At 38.6% G+C, this 21,389-nt stretch overlaps 1 protein-coding gene across 1 annotated transcript in view; it reads right to left on the bottom strand.

Moving 5' to 3' along the window:
* PDK3 (pyruvate dehydrogenase kinase 3) overlaps positions 1-21,389 on the bottom strand; it is a 50,313-nt gene that overhangs the window by 17,792 nt on the left and 11,132 nt on the right. Inside the window, exons 2-3 of the mRNA XM_040056292.2 lie at positions 13,647-13,788; positions 7,038-7,109 (exon numbers count right to left, since the gene is read on the bottom strand). Of these exons, the coding sequence (XP_039912226.1) occupies positions 7,038-7,109; positions 13,647-13,788 (214 nt within the window). The remainder of the gene's footprint in view (positions 1-7,037; positions 7,110-13,646; positions 13,789-21,389) is intronic.

The raw sequence follows: 21,389 nt of genomic DNA, 5'->3' as shown, positions 1-21,389 counted from the left end.
AGCATTTAGAGCCCCAAATTAAGTTATTCCTCCCTCAAATATTCCTTGAAATTAAATCAATCTCTCTTCAACATTGACAGATAGCAAAAGATTCTCTTTCACTGCAATCATATGCACTACTGTGACTGTCATCTCCTGCAACTTCTAACAGTAGCTGGGGGATTGGAAAGGAAACTCAGGAAAAACAACCTGACCAGCCTTTATAATGTCCTTAGGAACAATTGTGTTTTCTTCCCAGCACCTCAACCGATGCTGTGAACTCCGAATTTCCTTTCTCTGGCCTCTCTCGGGCTAAGTTAGAATCTCAGGACAGGTAACTGTGTGACTCCCGTTCAGTTTCCTCTGACACCACTGGATGGCAGACCGAATACAACAGAGCTCTCCTCCGGAGCTCGGCAACTTTTAGGATAACGCCCCCATTGCTTTTAACAAACATTTCCTTTGTAACAGCTCGCAGGATTTGTGTTTCACCTGCCAAGGCAGCTCAACACCTATGATCTTCAATGTGCTTTTTCCCCCAACGTGCAAGCCCATACATACTCGAAATATCAATTATTAATAGCTTTCTGAAGTGGAAACATGGAAAATCAGTACTACTCAACGCTGCTACACTCTCCAATATTAAATTAATGTTAACACCACAATGTTTATGTAATGTTGTTTTAGAAAGTACAAATGCTGAAATGCAGCTTTCCAAAGAAAGCAGAGCTGGAGGACTTGTTCAGCTACGTCTGTATCTGCAACTCTACAGGATCCTTTCCCAAAAAAAACATCAACAGAGCACTCTTTGTAGATTTATAATGAATACTGAAAAGAAATGTATTAATTATTTCTATCCAAAGTAGAATATACACCAGCTAATGAAAGAATCCCAGAAATCACTGAAAGGTCATCTAGGTCCAATCCCCCTGCAAATGAGCAAAGGAAAGAACAAAGACCACCCACTGGTCAACACATTTAAATCAGACGTTTTCCTCCTTTTCAGCACCACTTAGGCAAGACAGTAATTATTTTTTTATGCCATTCTTAACGAGTGATACACTTTTAAAATACTTTCTGCCACTCTACACTGCCAGCTGCAAAGGAGTGTAGGATTCCTTTTTAGTAGTTTTCTCCTGATCCTAAGTCTACCTACCAGTTTTTGCCTGTGTGTAAATGAACAGTTCAGCAGACTTTCAACACCACTCTGCTGCACAGAAAAGAGGAAGTTTTAACTGCCTAATTCCCCATTCTAATACTATCACAGTACATAATGACTGTTCTCTTACTTACCAGTCTTGCTGACTGAGCAGCTTAGAACATTTAAGGCTTAAAAGGTTTATAGACCTTTTATGCTTATTGAGTCTTGATTCTGTGTTCTGTTACCTCTGAGAGGTGATGTTAGAGACTGGTGCCTGGCTGTGCTTATGCAGCTTCTCTGTTTCTGAGCAACAAGACCCTAGTGAAGAGCAGAGCTGGGAGCAACGTTTACAGTCACACCTGAAACAGAACTGACAGCACTCTCTCCAAACAGTTGTTTGCTCTGCTCTTTGTTTTTAAATACCTCCACTATCCACAATATATACCTGATGCCAAGAGGGCAAATTGTTCACTGATATCCCACTACCAAAGTGCTCAAATGCCCAGAGCATGCTAAAGGGCAAAGGGCTTAGGTTTATCTGTTGCAGACCAGCAAATTCATAGCTGAAGCTTGTCAGCTTATAACTAAATATACAATAAAGGAACACTTCATTATTGCACTGATATGACAAGCCTTCTGTTCCATCTTCTGGCTCTGAAAATTGTGTTTACCAGTTACTTTTTTTGTTCACAATTCTGTGTATTTTCAAAACCACAAAAAATAAATAATGCAGTTGGTTTGACAAATGAGAAATTTATTAATAAGAAGCTACTTTAGTTAAGTGATCTTCAGTGGTTTCTTTATTAACAGAATACTTAGGCATTACCACAGGTGTTAAATAAATGAAGGCTAAAAAATTCTATAAATACAAGAAATAACTTGTGTTGTGAGATTCATTAATTAACTTCCCAATAACCTGGGAATAATTATTCTGTTTTGATCTATTATTACAGTGCAAGAAAACATGCATAAGGAAGTCAATATAAAGACAAAGGGAATTTTTTTAATGTCTCTTAGGGATAGTATTACCTGAAAGATGAAAAACATGAAAGTGATGAGTAGAGTAAAAACCCTTTTAAATGCAACAAATGCAACAGTTTGCAGTTTCTCTGACTGGCTGCTCTTCTTGAATCAGTGCTGGCCGGCAGCTGAGTATCACCAGAAAGAGAGGTAGAAGTTCACGCTCTGAAAGATTTCTTTACTAGAAAGTGTATCTGCTTCCAAAGTTCAAACCAATTAATTAAAGCAGCAGTTCACATTACATAAAAGTAACAAAACGGTACCTTCTCAATCAGACACTCCAATGTTTACTTTGCTCGAACTGCTTACAGAGCCACTGTTCTAACTGCAATGCTGCAGAAAGGAAGGTTCCTTGTTTACCAGGTTCCTCATGCGTGTTATCTCAGACATGCCGGCAGCTGATGGCCTCAGCAGCTCCCAGCTCCAGGACACTCCCCCGCACACCCTCCCTTGAGAGGGCCACAAAGAGAAAAATCAGCAAACTCGGGGGTGTAGAGGCTGCACTGAGTGTTCTTGGAGAGCACATGTGAACAGCATGTTTTACAAACCCTTCAATTTTTGAAACACACTCCAACCTCTGTGTGTTTACTGGACAGTGACATCTTGGGAAACTTCCAACACTTCTGCCTGCCTGCACCCTTCACCAAGCGTGGACACCTTATCTTGGGGCTCCTGTTATCACACTGTTTGGCAGAACTGCAGAAAAACTTCCATCTGACCCCTGTCCAGTTCAAGAAAGATATTTATGTTACCAAAAAGGTAAAAGTAACCTACCCTTTGGCAAATGCCCATACTACTGAGAGTGACAGTAATGTGGCAATGCTGGAGTGAGGCCTCGTAAGGCCTGCTAACCAACAGAAGGCAACAGAGAAACTGAAACGCTTCTGAAACACTTCACTGAACAATGCCAAGGGAAAAAAAAATCTCTTCAAAGGATTTTGTCCAGCGTTCACGAAAAGTTAATGCTCATGAACATCCATTTGCCCTCTAATTCACACACCAGGAGCAGAGAAAAACTGGGCCAACTCTGAAAAACAGCTTTAGTTCAGTCTCTGCACCTACTCCTATAATCACTCACTGTCTCCATGCAGGGGCACTGCTGCCTTTGTTGGCCACACACTTTAACATTTTAGGGACCACAGGGCTGAAAATGGGCTATTCTTCCACTACATCCATTTCACAATTCATTTCACTGTGTAGCCTCATACACAGATGTGCCAGTACAGGGACGACATCTATAACAGTAATATAGAAAATGGTTTCCTCAGAAGGAGAGCCCAGACTCTGAGAATACCAGAGCAGGCTCCCCACACAAGCAGCAATAAAACCACAAATTGTCAGGGGACAGTTTTCTGTCCAGCTGATAAAGGCATTGCACCATTTTAGAAGACAGTAATTGAAGAACTACTGCCAACATTGACAGAGCACATCTGTGGATATCCAACCTCCTTAAACAAACAGGTTTGCTCCCCTCCTCTCCTCTGCTACTGTTAGCCAGAACACAAACTGAAGTCCACCTCAGCCAACACAAAGTCCAACAAGGCACTCTTCAATTTCCAAAAATCAACTGCTCTGTTATTCTTCATGTTTGTGAGTGTCTGAGATGGATACCATGTTCAGCTCCAAACAGCAGCTGTTGGGATGGAACTGGAACAAAGGCACTTCCACCCGGGCAACACTTGCATCTCGTGACACTAATTAAGCTAAAGGAAGAAGAGATGGGGGCCATCATGAAACGCCTAAATCACCTGATATCCCTCAGGCCTCGGACAAGGATGGGCATTCAATGACCAAAGGATGTAAGGCTGAGTCTTCCGTACAAGCCATACACCCTGTAACATTAACATGTAAAATGTGCTGTTCCACAGCATGTGCCACGCAGGAACAGGACAGTGGAAAGGAGCCAAGAGATGAAGCTGCTCCAACCCCTCGTTATAGGCTGCTCTTGGAGAGGTACTCAGAGATACCCCACAGATACTGCCTGCACAAAAAAGGCTTTGGTCCAGAGGACCAGACATACCAGCTTTTTCTTTAAGCAAACCAATCTGGTTGAAAAAAAGAACCATTCCTAGTTATGCACCTCTAAAGTCACTTAAAGGCCCAGATAATGGCTCAAATTCCATATGTAATGATACGTGCCATCAGAAAAGAAGAGAAAACTTGTATGCAAACTTAAATGAACTCAGAAATGTGGGGGTTTTCCCCACTGAAAGCAGCTCATTTAGCTACCAGCATTCCTAATACTTTCTGACCACAAGACATGAAAGTAGGATAGGGCTAGATAGCAGCAACATGGAATACTGACACAGGAGTTGAGAAATTTGTTAGATTTATCTGTGGGTTATTATAAGATAAATATGGACACAGTTAAGAGTATTTTTGAAAGATATATTTTGTAAAGAATATTATAAAAATTCTAATTAAAGCTCAATATGCAATTAAATGGCACAGCCTTCAGTAAGTTAGGAGTACATGACATCCCAGAGCAGGAAAGTAAATCTGACTTTCTAATCTTAGACAGCCTACCCAATACTGCCAAAAAGAACAAATCTGCTCTTTAATCGGACAATACATTTTTAATGTCTTTTCAAAGGCCAGATGCAGTATAGAAGACAACTCTTACTATCAAAGATCCTAGCTGAACTTCACCTTAATAGGTAGCAATAAATTTCATGCATCCTTATTACATGTACTTAATTACACAGAATACAATAATTGCAAGATTTCAAAGCTTTTAGCAAACAGTTACCCTGAATGATATTGATATTTGCTTCATTATGAAATATTTGTTCTACCATACTCATATAGAGCATTGCAAACAATATTTGCAGTTGCCATGAAACAATATCAAGAATGCCATATCCATATGGCAGAATCAGGTAATTCATGTGTTCATTATGAGACTCTAAAAACAGCTCTCCAAGAGAACTACTCATTACCCTTTACAAATATATATATTTATTATACTGTGATCTACCTTGAACCTCTGAAGTTCATAAAAAGCTGAAATTCAGATACCTAAATACAGAACACCAAAGATGGTTCCAGAAGCTACATAACCACCTCGCCTCAACCCACACATCCAGGACATTACAGGCTTAAGAGGACCTGTGTTACATTTGCCAAGCTCACTCAGGTTTTTAGGACAGCTCATGCCATCTCAAAGGGCAGCAGACACCTAAGTTTTGGTAACAATCACATAAAGCCTACTGATGAACTAGTCACAAATTCCTGCATAACCAGCAAACAGTAAATACAGAAATCACAAAATGTAACAGGTAGAGGTAGTTGAAAAATTGATTTGATTTATCCTCTACAGAATAAGCACTAGAATGCCACTAAAAACTATCTAATGTATTTATAAAAGCTTTTAAAATGGGATGCTCTACAGCCCTCAGTCTGTTCTCATTAATGTTACAATCTTTACTTTTTGCTCTGGACACATTCTCAACTTTAACAAAAAACAGATTTTTTTTAAATTCTCCACTTCTTCAGTTAGAGCAACCAATTATCCTTTATTATAGTGACCTTATTTTTTTGGCACATGCAGACTTCCAGTGTCTCCAGTATCATTTTTTGCCAGTCTAAACAAATGCCTTCAGCATTATTCAGAGGTGGAACTATCCAAGTCTCCAAATCTTGTTCCTTTCACATCAGTACTGTCCATAAGTGTTTTAATTTCTTAAAAGGCAGTACCCAGAACTGCAGGCAGTATTCCAGCATAGTACTCACTCTGGGTAAATGGTTACTTTCCCCTTGTTCAATAGCACTACAGTTCAGTCAGTCTGTAATCCTTATGGCTCCTTCTACAGCTCTGCCATGCAGGTAACTTCGTACTCCTGCACTTGAGCTGCTCCTTAACATGTATTGGTTGGAACACAAAAGTTAAAGTGTCAAGGTTTCAGATAACGTGCTCACAACCAAAAGAGCACAACAACTGAAATGCAGCACCTCCCAAAGCCCTTATTTAACCTAATGTAACATCACAGTTAATGTATCTGAAGTTTGCTGAAGGCAAAACACCGTTTTTGTACAGCACAGGCCACATGGTGCACAGAGCAAGATGCTTTATGAAACTCTCTATAAAGCACTGCTTGACCATGCAGGATTTCAGAGCTTAAAAAGAAATGCAAAAGACAAACTACCCTAAGAAAGCAAATTAATGGAATAAAAAACCTGCAAGAAGTGATATCCTGAAACCATAGGTTTCAGGTACAGAGTAACAACAGACCCTTGTGTTAGACAGGTGTGTGTTTCCGTTGTTTTGTTTCCAAGTCTGATGCTTATGTTGCACCTGCTGTTCTTACATGTGGGGCTCTTTTCTGTTTTATGTATACACATTTCAAGGAAACATTCTAACGGCCATTTCAATATGATTTTGTTGATAAAGAAAATTGGCTAAGTTTTCCTTTCTTCTCAAGTAATGTAATTTAGTGAGGTACATGGACACTGCTAATTGAGGTCCATTTAAAAGGCTTTTAGATAAAAACAATGACTGACACATTAAAATGCTTTCAAACTGAAAAAGAAATATCAAACTATTAATGTGTTAACATACTTTATACACAACAGAGGACTAAGCTCAACATATACTAAAATGACATTTTAGTCTTAAGTATCTGATACACAAGTATAGTCTCACATCCATGTTGTTTTCTCAATACAGCCTTGGAGGAAGCACTTCATGCCATTTCTTAAATTACTGGTCTGCATAAATACAAAATATATTGTTCAACAGCACTAAGATACCTGCATTCTATTCCAGATTACAATTTTGGCTTTTTCCATAGAAATTCTACCTTACAAATAAGGTAACTCTTTTCCTATAGTACGAAACTACTTTCTGTTTGAGACAGATTATTTTAAAATGAACTGTTAGAAAAAATAAATTACTCACTCATCCAGAACATGAGGATCCTCAGGACTTTTATTTTCATATTCTAAAAGCTCAAGGAAACTCTGCATATACCTGAAATAAGAAAAATTATAAAAAGAGAATTAAAATACCTAAATGTAAAATACTTTTGAATTTCTTTAATTTTAAGACTACAGGGTCATGTAAAAGTAATAGATGCACGGTACACAGTTCTCTGCAAAGACTAAAAGTAAGTGAGATGCTGCAACAAAGGGAAAGAAAGCAACTACAATGAATTATTATATTAAGTTAAAAAGTATTACTTATAACCTCACAGTCTGGAATTCAGAAAAATAGCCATATAAATCAAACTGAAGTTAACAGGAGCAAAACCTCTCCACAGGTATGCGTAATTTCAGGTAGTTTGAAACAATCAAAATACAGGGACACTCATCCACTCTGTACAGATGTTAGTTTATTCCAATATTCCTCAGAGAGCAATCCAACTTCTCTTTCAAAATAAAGCTCAGTGGAACACTCCCCAAAAGGCACAATAACAGGACTGCACCGAGCTGGCCCTATCAGAGCACTCCAGGAGAGCACACCCATCCACACACTCCCACAGCTCCTCTGTTTCATAAAAACCCCTCTTACACAACACAGCTGTCTCCTGTTCAGACATTTGGTTCACATGAGATTGACTGAGACTCAGAGCCCCAGAGGTAGCACAGAGGACCCAAATCAGAACCCCCCAACGTGAACGTGGCCAGCCTGCTCTGTAGGACACTGGCCCAACAGCAGTACAAATTCTGCCACCTCACACACAGCGCTGTGCCTCAGGACCACGTATCACCCCTGGAGCAGATGCATTCAGCAGCACAGATAGAGCCTTAAGGACTACAGAACCAGGATCTGTTTCCTGAGGTAAATCACACAAGGTATCAGTCACACACATCAAAGGGAGAGTTCCAGCCTGACCCTCCCTTCACTCCTGGTTAAGCACCGCCACTCAAACTATAATATCAACACTAATCAGATGTTAATCAGATGTGCACATCAACAGCTCCAACTCCCAGCAGTGGTGAAATAGATGAAAAACTAAACAAACCTTTCTTGCACATGAAAACAAATAATTAAAAGGTCTAAACAGCTAAAGCTAACACAAGAGAGAAGACAACCACAGAGCCTACACAAGGAGAACACAAAACAGGTAACCAAGCCTGTCTTTTTTCAGTAGCAGCTACCCAGTAGATTAGGTCAGTTCAACAAAACTACCTGGGCATAAGCTCTTTTGGTAGCAGTTCTATGTTAAGACCAGCTTAATAAGGCTATGAAACTTCACCCTGCATCTTCAAGCTACAGTGAAGCTTAGGACAGCACTGTTGTGACTCCCTGAGGAACCACATGCCACTTACTCCAGCCTCATTTCAAGCTGCAGCCACAAGTGACTGCGACATTCCTCAGGGACACTGACATTTTCAACACGGTCAGCACAGGAACAACCCCGCTCCTGTCCCTCAGTGCATTTGTGCCCTCCTGCAAACATCAGGAACCATCACAAAAATCCCCCACATATTTGTCACTTACAAGTAGGGCATGTAGCTCATCCCTCTAGCACTGCTTATTTTAAAAGATGTTATTTCCTGCTGCTAAGAGATGGCACCAGTTCACAACCATCACACTTTGAACTCGGCTGATTCACACACAATTAAATCGTGATCATCCTCACTCAGAGGTACATATTCTTCAGCCCCGACCTGTCATTGTATAGTACTATGAAACTCCTCTTTCTGAAAGGCACCACCACACCCGAGAAGCAACACAACAGGTTGTTTTTAATACAGACCTCCTACCATAAATGTCAAACATCAGCAATCCTGCACAGAAACAAGGATAAAACAGCAATGAATGCTGCTGGTACTGAAGGTAGCGGATACCTCATTTTTGTACTGTGTGGATTTGACTGGTTGCCTGCCATTACTGGAGAAATTATGGAAACAGGAAATGCTTTTCCTTTAGAATTCTCTCCTTCTGATTCTAAAGTAAAGGAAATATTACTTTATAAGTCAAGTTCATTAGCAAAAGCACTGTATCCAGCAAGTTGGCTCAGAGAAAAGGTGAACTTCAAACCTAAGTTATTTAATTCCTTCCAAGCCTGTGACTAAATCAAGTCAGAAAAAAGTCACTTCAAATGATCCTAACCCACTGCTCAGTACCTACCACTGTACATCACCCAGTCTGGGATGTTGTTATACCCTGTGTCTTAAGCCTCTGAAGAGAAACCCAGAGCTGTAAATGCTGAACACCATTTTCTTTTATGCAGGTGTGATTTCCAGTTTGTACACTAAATACAGCCCCCCACCCGGCTCCCTCTCTCCCAAACAGCTCAAAATTAAAGAAATTAAGGAAAAAAACATGTTTAAAAGGAAATTCAGAACTCTGGTCTCAATGACCACCACCATTACACTCCCAGGACAGGTGAGCAGCCAGCAATACAGTTCATTCCTGTAAAAGTGTGTGTGAAAAAGTTATTATTCCCTTTTCATACAATCCATCTACTTCCTTGCATTTTCCTTTAATCTGAATTGTAAGCGCAGAGAGGGATAAATGAAGGTGGTAACTACAGGATTTATCAAGCAATGCAAAGTAAGACCTTGTGATGTTTAAATGTAATTCACACACAACTGCCAGCCAGAAAGAACAAAAGTACTACAATAAGGCATGAATTGCTGTATCATTAATAAAGCAATACAACTATACAGAATACAAACTATTAAAAAAAAAAAAAATTAAATCCAGCATATATGAGAAAGAGAATGTCAGTAATATTTTGTTATATTTGGTGAGTCATCAAAAGCAGAAATCAAAGTCTGTGCCCTTCAAACATATTGCCTTTCTGGTGTTTAATTTTTTATCACAATACACTACAATTCGTTGGGCAAGCTCTTTGGTTTCACCCTTTTGCCTTGTTCTTCTGTTAATTACTGCCATATAGATTAAATTCTTGTTAGTCTGCCAAATGCAATAATTTTAGAATGGCACATTTCATACATGAAAGCACTGCAAAAGCTCATATTGCCAGCTCTGGGTTTTCTTTTCTTAAGAAAATCATGCAAGATACTTCTGCTTTTTCCCTGATGTGTATTTCACTAAGATTTTCCTTTACAATCATACTAATACCAAAGCACTAAAATGATAAAACAAATCTCCATGGTAACACAATCTTGTTAGTATAGTCTCAATGTAGAAAATAGAGGAAAAAAACAATTATTAATCCCCAAACTGTAAGCATTTCTCTAATGGATCTTTCCCAAGAGAGAAATGGAAATTTATAGCATTTTCTAAGGAAAAGCACTAAAGAAAAGTAGAGAAATTTGTCCAGGGCTAAATAAAATGTGAATTTTACATAAAACTAACTGAGCAACATACTGTGCAAAGCTCAGATTTACTTCTGTTATTTTATAAGCTCTAACCTTACCCATTGTAAGGTTTTATTGTAACTATTTTGCCCCATCACATTAGTGACCATCCTTTATTAAACAATTCTGCCATACATTCAGTATCTGACATGCTTTGAAAAGCTGAAACCAAGGTGCTGATTGTTGATCTGTGTGCTATTTGGAATCACTGCAGTTCACAGCCAGAACGTATTAACTGTGTTACTGTCTTGAGTCACTTTATTCCTTCCCTACTCCTTGCAAAATATACACTTAAATTAAGCTATGAACTTGAATTGGGACAGAGCTGACGTTTTACCTTTACTGAAATGCAAAACTATTATTTTTGGTTTGTTCAGAGTTCACTCTCTGGGTAATGCCAGCTTTATTCAGGAAAGTGAAGCTGAGCGGTACAAAGGAAGGACAGTGGCCTTGCCTCTCCTCTGTGCTGCACACATCAGGCTGAGGAGCCCAGAAAGGAAGGAGAAAAAACTAAGAGAGCACCCTTCCCAAGAGCAATCAAGCAATGAGTTGTAAAATCTGATAGGCAGAGAAGCACAGGAAGCCAGGTGCCTCCAGCACAGCCATGGAGATGGATTGGGGAAGGAGAGAACACACCTTGCCTGCAGCAGGGAGCAACAAAACCAGGCTGCTCCCAAGGGAACTGTAAGGGGTGACAAATCTGACCAATCCACAATTTTTGATGGCTGGAAGCAGAGAGGATTGATGGGGAAGGATCCATGCTGTACTGTAGGCAGGGCTGATTTCTTATTCCTCTATTTAGAGAGCCACTTTAATTTAAAAGTCTAATAAAACCCATCTTAAAGATTAGGACCTTTTTGTATTAATTTTTGGCATGTTGGCATTAAGGAATAGATTGGGAACTCAAATGTTGAAGCTCCAGCTAATCCAGAGTCTCGCCAAAAGCACATAAAACCACATCTTCTAGCGTAAAATCATAGTGAAAATGAAACAAACATGCTTGTGACTATATAAATTACTGAATATTAGCAAATAAACAATTAAATGTCTCGCTCACTTGTGACAAATATACAAGAGATTTTTGCTTTCCTGTTAACGAACTATCAAGCTTTCTCAACCTATGGCACAGCAAAAATAAACGATCATGAAATCTGACCCTCAAAAAAAAGATTTTCTTGAAGTAGTTTTCAAGTGCAACAAGAAGAGGTCTTTTCATTTTACAAGCTCACAAAACAGCCGAACAACTAAATTTATATTTATTTATTCTACTACACAAAATTCAGGAATCTCACTCTGGGTATCTCTAAAGTTTAAGGTTAAGAAACTATAAATGTGTTTCAAAACCTGCTATCAGCCTAGCTGCATAATACTCAAGGTCATTCACACTGAAGTTAATAAAACCTTTGGTTTGGTGCTTTTAAAAGATAAATTTAGAAGTAAATTTTGCCTAATGTTCACCATCAGGACGTAACAAACTACAGGTCAATGTTTAATTAAGCAATTAAAACCCTCTGAATAGAAAAATAAGAACTACACTCTTTAAGGTCCACATCTTTAAATCAGGGGGAAAAAATGCTACAATTACTTTTCTTATTTTTGACATAAGAAGATAAAAATATTCTCACATAATCTCAACAAAGATATTCCTTTCCACAAAAACTCTTAGCTATCTATGGATCAAAATTAGAAGAAAATTACAGAAAACACTTTGATTTCAAACTTCCATCTCTGATGTGCATTCCAAGTTCTTCAGCACATTACAATCTGGTATTTGGTCTGCAGCTGTGATAGTGCAAATCACATTGCCATATAACACTTGATCCTGCATTTTTCATTTGGCATTTTGGTCGTTTTCCTTTCTTTAATTAGTAGTATCTATTGTGGCCACAGAAATCATCATGAGTCCTCAAACCTCTTCAACAAAAATTCTGAAGGGGCCCTCCGACTCTGAACACCCATTCAGTTCCTTTGCTAGACAGATCCAAATACTGCTTAGCTCTGTATAGGCAGGGCAGAAGCACAAGCCACAGCACAGGCATTTGGACTAGAAGTATTATGCTGCAGTCACTACAGAAAAATATTTCCTTTTCTTCATTCACCTATTTGTCCACATTTCATTAAAGACAAGTCAACCAGATTAGAAAAGCCGAAAAGGCCTGCATATTATCTACTCTTCTCTGCAAATATAACAACTTCCTGTGACATCAGACAGACAGATGAGCCTTCAAACCTTGCAAGCTGCCACTTAACCACAAAGCGATTGTGTGGCTCCACAGCACTTACACTCACTTGAAACACTTCATCACTATACTTGATGTGGTCATCAAGACCCCCACTGCTACCTTGTAAAGACAAACACAATTACACATCTTCTAATTTATATTTTCTAAGTCTAAAGCCTGATAAATAGGAGACCCAAGCCAACAGTCAATGTACAGTCTTGGCTCAAGGGCTATGACTGAATTTAGCAAAAGCCTACAACATCAGCTACTTCTACAGTCAAATAAGCTGCTACTCACAAAAGGACTTCGGTTGTATACTGCAAAAATATTTTTACAAAAAGTCTTTGGAAAAGTATTAACAGGTAAATGGACAAAAAATACCCCATGAACAACAATTTTTTTGGGCTTAATACATCCGAGGCAGTGGTCTCTAAATCTCACCAAACATGCAGTTAGGCTAGAAATTAATTATTGTGGAAAAGATGGCAGGACTTTGAATCACTTTGGATCCACGCTAGTTATTACAATGGAGAATGTTGTTCACACCAGATTTCTGACCCATTCAATAACATCCACTGAATACCACGTGATGTTTTTAAAGATTTAGCAGTGAGAAAAACAGATGAGGGTTTAATTTTCTCTCAGTATTCTTGACAAAGGAAGAATAAGAAGAAAGAGCTGCTGTTTCAAGACGTCACAAGTGCAATACAGTAAGGCGTGTTTAAAAAGCTTGCTCTTTAAAGTTACAGACTCATTTTTATTACCTGGGAGACAACAGTATGTTTTTGCTAACTTACAAGACTAACTTACAGATCCTTAGTGAGGATCCAGATTAGAGTATACACTCAACATTAGACAGAAGAAAACAAAACTTCATTTGACAAGACACTCTACAAACAATTCAAGGCAGAAAACTGACGGATGCAGAAGAATTCAACAATTCTCTCTGGTAAGTAAAACAACACATTAGTTTTACAATAACTTTTCAATCCACTTTATTTTAAACTTACCAACTCTGTACCAGCCCAACCGAAGGCCTGTTCAGTAAATTATCAGGCAGCAAATTGACTTCCCTCATGGTGTTTGCCAGTCGCACAGGAAGCTCCTTCCGCAGGAACATGTACGAAGTCTTCTCGCAGGCATTGTCACGACCTGTCACAAGAACGGAAAAACAGATGCCCATTGCAGCAGATCTGATTTCAGATTTCCTAATACTAGAAGCTTTAAAAATCCCACTTGTGAAAATTTAAAGCAATTTCAGTACCCACCTTTATCTTCCTCTCACTCACAAGACACATTTTAAACTTTTACCTTCCTAGAACGTAACCCTTTTTGTCTGACATTCTTCCACATTTCACATCATCTCATTTTCTCTCCCATAAAAAAAAAATCTCTCATCACAGAAATAAAATTCATCAAATATGAAATACTTGATATTACCTGGTAACAAGACTCCAAAATACTAGCTTTTATCCATACAACTTTTATACTAAAGCAAGCTTTTAAAAAGTAAATGCTGCACGCATAAGGGAGTGTAAGGAGTGAAAACAAAAGGACAAAACAATGACAACAGTTTGCTGATGTCTCATGCCACAAGTTCTTCAACCTTTAGTACTTTAACACTGAGCAGCACCCGGTCAGACCAGCACAGGCCATCATCCCTCCTAGGACTGGCCTGTAAGACTCTCACTAGAGACCTGGAAGGAAAATCCAGCGCTTATCACCACATTTTCATTTGGAAAGGCCTCAGCTAAGATCATATTTAACTTTCACTTTTAAAACACTTTTTTATCTAGGCTGGTATTTTGAAAATAGAGCATTAGAAAAACCCCCAACCATACAGTCAGAAAGCAAATAAACGGAACCAGCAAAATAACAATACTTTCCTGCAGACCTAGTGGTAACAGCATTCTCTGAAACCATCCTGTACAAATCGAAAGACTGACCTGACTAAGAGCAAACTTAAGCTAAAGTAGTTACTAAGGATACCGATAAAACTTTATCTATAAATATTTTAAAGTACGCAATATTAAGCCACTTGCCCAAGTAGTTTAGATGGAAGATCAGACTTAACACAGTTTTTTTGTATTTTACATCATTTAACAAGCGGGGAAAGTCCCATCATAATTAACTTCTAAAGAATCCAGGTAAATTAATTTTTTTAAAAGTCCATGTTTAACGTGTAATGAACAGCCAAGATTCTGCTTTCATCTAGAAAGAGAGCAAAGGTCTTTTGTGATGATAACCAGTTCAACCATCTGCAAAATTTCTGAGTGAAGGCATAATGTAACAGCTATAAATTATGTTCAAGCAAACCAGAAAGTGTTAAAAGCACTGCTAGGCACATAATCACTGAGATTTGCAATTTGCAAGATTCAAGTACAATGCAACCAGCACAATCAAGGAGATACTTTTTAAGACAGTCCCATTATAATCACAGAGTTTTCACCTTCTTTGCATAGGTAACGTGCATTGATGGGATTAGTTCCCAAACCCTAACATTAGCTTGGGGAATATGCAGGAAGGATTAGGATTTCCCTTTTTTTCTTGCTCATTTAGGTATTATCAATCTGGGGCTCATTAAATTCTGATAGTGCTACCAATTCCATTATAATTCTTCTAGTAAACATTTGGACCGACTGTTCGCATTTTCACATCTCAATTACAAATTCACACATCCTGTCAAAATTAGACAAAGGAAACAAGACATTACATTGTTTTCTGTGAAGCACAGTAATGGTTTCAGAGTTCAATCCTTACAGTAAATCAGATACCAATTCACCTACAACAGAGGACAGACACTTGTTTGTTCACAAGTCACTGTATACTGCAGGTCTTTAAAGACTGAGGCTGGACAGCGGGAAAGACTGACTCAGCTCAGCCTATACTGCCTGAGCTGGAAACCCTGAGAACAAAGACAACACCTGCTTTGTCCCAGGAGTGACTGAGAGCAACTGCAGTGATTCTCTAGGTGATAAAAAGCAAAAGGAATGAAAGACAGCCCATACAGAAAATTAGAAAATTATGAACAAGAACCCACAGCTTATGGGTCCCTTTGCACGTTCAGTACAGGAAGAGGAAAGGAAGCTCTGCTATAAGACTTCCCAGCTTACAAGATTGCTTCAGCATAAGTTCAGCTCATCTGTTTGGTTTGGGGCACATGGTCCTTGTATCAGCTCCTTAGCTGCAGTCAGTTATCTGAGAGCCTCCACAGAGCTGCTTCAGCATTTAACATCAGGTCACTTACCTGCCTGCCAGACAGCACATGCATGGCAAGAGAGAACGGCTACCCACTAGGAGCAGCAGTAATCAGATATCCCACAGCTTACAAAGCAAAAGCAAACTGTGTCCTAACACTGCTCCTTGGCTGCTGCTCCTCACAGCAACATTTGTACAACCATTTCCATCAAAAGAAGGGGCATCAGACTAAGTAAAAAAAATCCCTTAGTCTGTATGTTGAGTATTTTCTTAATATAATTTATTATAAATTACATGATAATTGCATGTATGACAAAGTAAGTTCTGAAGATATTTCCACAAACAACATTCTAATAAGCTGCAATGAGACTTCTGCATCTTCAGCCTACAGTCAGCTTTTGTTTGTTTTTTGTGGGTTTTTTTTTTTTTTCCTTCAAAGGCTGATGTTCATTTTGATCTAGTCATTCAATAATTTTTCCAAATATACAGCAATATTTCTTGATTTTGTTCTGACTCCAGCTGGGTCAATATGCATTGCCAGCATCAGGATTTTGTCTTAAACAGCACGGGCTAGAGCCAGTCTAAAACTATTAGTTTCAGTTCAAAGGAATTTGAAATCACTTTCTCAGGGTTAAAGTGCAAGTTAAGTTTGTGAATAATCCCTCCTTCATTTACACTGCAACCCTCAATAAGTTTCTCAAGAACACAAATATATGAAACAATGACCCACTTACCTTTGTATGAATTCAAATGTTAGAAAGAAAAGTCGTCCTACACCCTAGTGGAAACTACACTGCACTAGGCATCAAGGGCTGCTTTATTTCCAAAAACTTAAACTCTTTATAAGTATGCTTTTAAGAAACTGAAAATGGAAATCCTAGAAGATGCAAAGTGAAACCCTTTTTATCCACAAAGCCAAGAAGAAATAAAGTAAGGCATCTCATGATATATAGGGTTCAAACTTTTGCACACACCACCACGTTTTCCATTGTCTGTAAAACAGCACTACCTGTTTGCAAATGAACAATAATTCAGTTTTGTGGCTTTAAGTGGAATAACTGCGCAGACCAAATTCTTAAGTCAGGCATTAAACAAGTTTCTTTCAACAAGTATCACATTAAGGCAACAAAAAGAACAAACCAGACAGGATACAACCTCTTTGTTACAGGTCTGCTCTACTGCAGGGAGCAAAGCGATCCTATACTATTCTTCCTGGTAGAACATAACCCTATAAAGTAATTATGTTTTCTAAGGGATTAGATGTTAATTCAGGGTCAAGATTATCTTCAGATTTTACTCTTAATGAAGTTACACTTTCAAGCTGATTAAAAAACTCTAAGATCTACAGTGCTACAATTTAACACAGAATTTGATCCAACAGGATAAAGGAAAAGCACACATAAAATGTCCCACACTACTGCTAAATTACACAAATTTTTGAGCATCTTCTAAAAGCATAGATGGATGCAACAGAAATGAAGATAAGAATAAAACAGACTGTGACACAGGAATGAGTGAATCTGATGGATTTACCTAAGAAGAAATAAATAAGGAACACAGCAATGCTCTCCAAGGCCTCACAGTTCACTACAGAGGAGGCAGCAGCAACCTTGTCCATCAATAACCAAACAAGCATTAGACTCAAACTGAAGAAGATTCAACTCTTAATTTGCAGAAACTTCCTGAAGGTAAACTCTGTAAAAGAGGGCAACATGATCTGATTTAGGCGTGTCTTTTACTGGTGAAGGGGGACATCTGCTCAAAATTACACTAAGCTAGTGGATTCAGTCTCTGGAATGAGATTAGACTGAACATGGCCTAACAGTCTTCATAGCCCTAACTCTCTCGTGACCCAAGGGGAAGAAAGTGACCACCTCGTATTTTGTTAACCACTTGCAAAGAGAAAGCAGTGCAAATTTGCACAGGGAAACAAGCAAAAAGTGGAAACTCTGAATCAAGTCAGAGTTTGCAAAAACACAGCATAGACTGCATAAATTAAGTTATACAATAATAGCTACTTTAACATTAAAATGACAACAAAAAGCAAGATATTTGGAAAGGAACTATCCTGAAGTTATTACTATTGCATGTATAGCTAGCACAAAAACTGAAAGAAATGTCAAGTGTCACCATGGGTTTCAAAAAAGGAACTGTTTCATAAATGTTCTACCACCTTCAAACTTCTGAACAATCTTACCTGTCTGGGCTCATCAGTTACCCTATATAAAAGTCACACACAAAAGCATATTTGTGGCCTCCTCTCTGCCACTTTCAAACCTCCAGCTCAAAACCAGCACCAAAAAGAAACTGTGATGCCAATCTTGAGACTATTTTGTTTAAAAACAAGTCAGTGTAATGGTCTGACAACAGACACAGCCTTCAACATCGTGAAAATAAGAAAATACGTCAGTCAAACAACAATCTAAGCAGCAGTCAAGTGGACTGTACCTCAAACTAAGGTCAGTGAAGAATATTCTATGAACAACCGTCAGTGTAGCAGCCTCAGACATGACAGACACAGGGTTTGTAAAAATACCATGGGAGTGGTACCTGTACAAACACTGCTGCATTTGGAATGGTCACTGCTCACGAGAGTGAATGCTGGTGGATTTGCTTATGCAGTGAAATAAGACACACCTGGAGAATGACGTGACAGCCACAGCACAAGTTCAAGTTGAAAATATAAGTAAACTTACACATTAAAATTTAAAAAGAAGTTCACCCAGAAGATGACATTAAATGTTAAATCAATTTTTCCAGACATGAAAAAGTATCACGTTTCCACCAAAAATGAATCATGCCATTTATTCAACTCAACGGGTACCAGAGGGAGAAAGAAACTTCAGAAAAACATATCAAAAAACATGACCCAGAACCTTTGAGTTAGCACAGGTCACAAGAGCAGACTTGAATGCATTTGAACTTCCAAATGTAATGCCATCAGAAGGCAAAAGATTAGAAGTGAAAGTTTCAGGGCTATATATCAACGTTATCACCTTCCATGCAAAGGTGAAAACTCAGGAAACTCATGAAAAAACTCAGGAAATAGAGCTCTGCTCTCAGTTTTCTCTATTACTCTCTTTTCTCCTCTCTGGATTCAACTCTTCTCTAATGTTTACTCATCTCTTCTGTTTCTCACTTTTACCTTTTACTCCACAGTGCTAAGAAATAGAAAACAAATTAGACAACTCTTGCAAAGCTTCACTTAGACAAAACTTTTCTTCTGATTCCTGCAACAAGAGGCATGAACAATGCAGAGGCTTTTCACACACATGCAACAGGCCCTGATCCAATTCTGGCAAATTCTACAAACTGCCAGAGCTATACTGTACTGTCCAAGATTCACATTACAAAAGGATTAGTTCCACAGAGAAGGCTCTACACAAACCTCATTTTGCTGCAGAAGAGGGCAGAAATGCAGAATGAGACCATGAACTCTGGTTCCACGCTCAGTTCAGCTGCCAGATTCCCACATTCATGAATACCCATTTGAGAATGGACTCCAGCAAGAGTCCTTCACAACAATGGCTAAAGTCACCTAGTTCAAAAACCTAACACAACTGCCACATCCCCAGATTGTCACTGGACTGCCAAGGTGACATCATAAAAGCATCAGTAGTTTCTGAATATTAACTCATCTGTCAGAGGAAGAAGAAACAAAGTGCTCTTTTCAGTCTTTGCACTGCATCAGAGGTCTACTTCTCTCCATTAACTATGTGCTGAACAGCAGAGACAGACACTGTACTACTTTAAGACCCAAAAGCAAAGTCCCACCTGTTGTATACCAGACAAGGGCCTTGATCCAGAATCCATAAACACAAGATCAGAAACTACTTTTGCTTTAAGATACAACAAAATAAAGGAAGAAAGACAGGAAAGTGGGAGTGATGAACCACATTTACTCTCTTCTCTTGAGCTTCCAGAATATTTTGTAGCTCTTGTATAGGTAAACAAAACAAAGTGAAGCAGAAGGATGAATAAATCTTCAAAAGAATATGCAAAATTATCAATGCATCAGAGAAGACTAAGCAAAACCTGAAACTAATAACTTGCTGCTGAAGGCAGGAAAACAGAACTTAAGAATAGTTGAATTTCAATGATTATACACTATTTCAGGAACATGGGCTATTTACTGAAGGACAAAAAAGCCATGCTTGCACAGTCCCAATAAATGTGAGTACAAAACAAAACCCAGCAAAACAAGTCTGAGTTTAAAATCAATCCTATTCCCCAATGGAAATGATTATATTTTCAGCATACTCTCTAGATATTTATCTCACCAAGCACTAAAAATAGCAATGCCACAAAAGGTATACAGGATTTGTCTGCTTGCTATCAGACAGGGCTTTGTAAAACCCAATGAAGATGATGAAGCTAGTGGAAAAGGAACACACAGAATATAATAGGAGCTGTTGGCTCTTGTTGACCCTCACTCCCTACCACAGAGCGCATCTAAGAAACCTGTATTTTGAAACTGAACCTACCACACTGTGCTACAGGATAGCAACCAAAGCCTGCACAGCTGCTCCAGCACAAGTAGCCTGCAGACAGAAGATCCGAAATTTAAGGATCCAAACCAAGCTACCTCAGGTATTCAGACTCTTTTTAGACACCTCAGGATTACACTTCAGCCCAGGTTCCATTACTGCTCTCTGTACTTCCACCAGCCCTTGCAATTGTTTCATGCAAGTGTCCTGTTCTAAGGGCACGCTTTCACTGGGCACATGAAGAGATTGGTTCTACATCACCACAGAAACCAGAGAAATTCCCAAGTTTCAAAAAATGAAACTTGAAGAATTAACACCAGTAAATATTTTTTAGATCTTACTGAACTATAATAAACATACCACTTTTATGAAGTCAATTAAGTTCTGTCAAACAACTACTGCCAGAAAACAAGCCTAAAGCCAGAGGAACTGAAGTTTGCAAATAATCTTTCCCAAATTTCTCTTCTTCAGCCCAACTCCTATGGGCCTTTTCAGCCTAGGGGAAAGCACACCAACAGGGGTTTATGCTCATACATGGTTTATGTTCACAGATGAGAATTCAGTTATTACCACTGTATGGCCATTGAGTTGCACCCTGCCATTTCACTAAATGCAATCCAAAGTAGGAAGCTCACATGTTATTTAGCTTTCCAGTCAAATTTAGCTTCCAACAGTCACATGACACAGTATATGGATAAAACAAGAGCTGAAACAGTTGTGCTTAATAAACCATTTTAAATTTATGCAATTCAAATACCACATCCAAGAACTCTTTGCAGGGCAACTGCAATGTTCACCTTCTGCTCCAAAGGAAAATTTCAGCACAGCGTTCACTCAGGAGAATACATTAGCCTATATCCTATTGTCTGAATGACCAGACCAAATCACATTCATAATCAAGGTCTAGACTTATGAACTTAGGAAGTTAAAAAATAAATACAACTGCTCTTGAATTTGTATACAGAAAAAAAAAAAAACAAACTTATCTCCACTTATTTCCAAAACCCCTAAGAGTGAGCTGGTTTATATCTTATGTGTATTAATTAATTACTATGCCCATGTTATGAA

Source organism: Hirundo rustica, chromosome 2 (genome assembly GCF_015227805.2).
Source record: "Hirundo rustica isolate bHirRus1 chromosome 2, bHirRus1.pri.v3, whole genome shotgun sequence".
Lineage (NCBI taxonomy): Eukaryota > Metazoa > Chordata > Aves > Passeriformes > Hirundinidae > Hirundo > Hirundo rustica.
The sequence above is the reverse complement of the archived record's forward strand: the minus strand, read 5'-3'. Positions and strand labels throughout refer to the sequence as shown.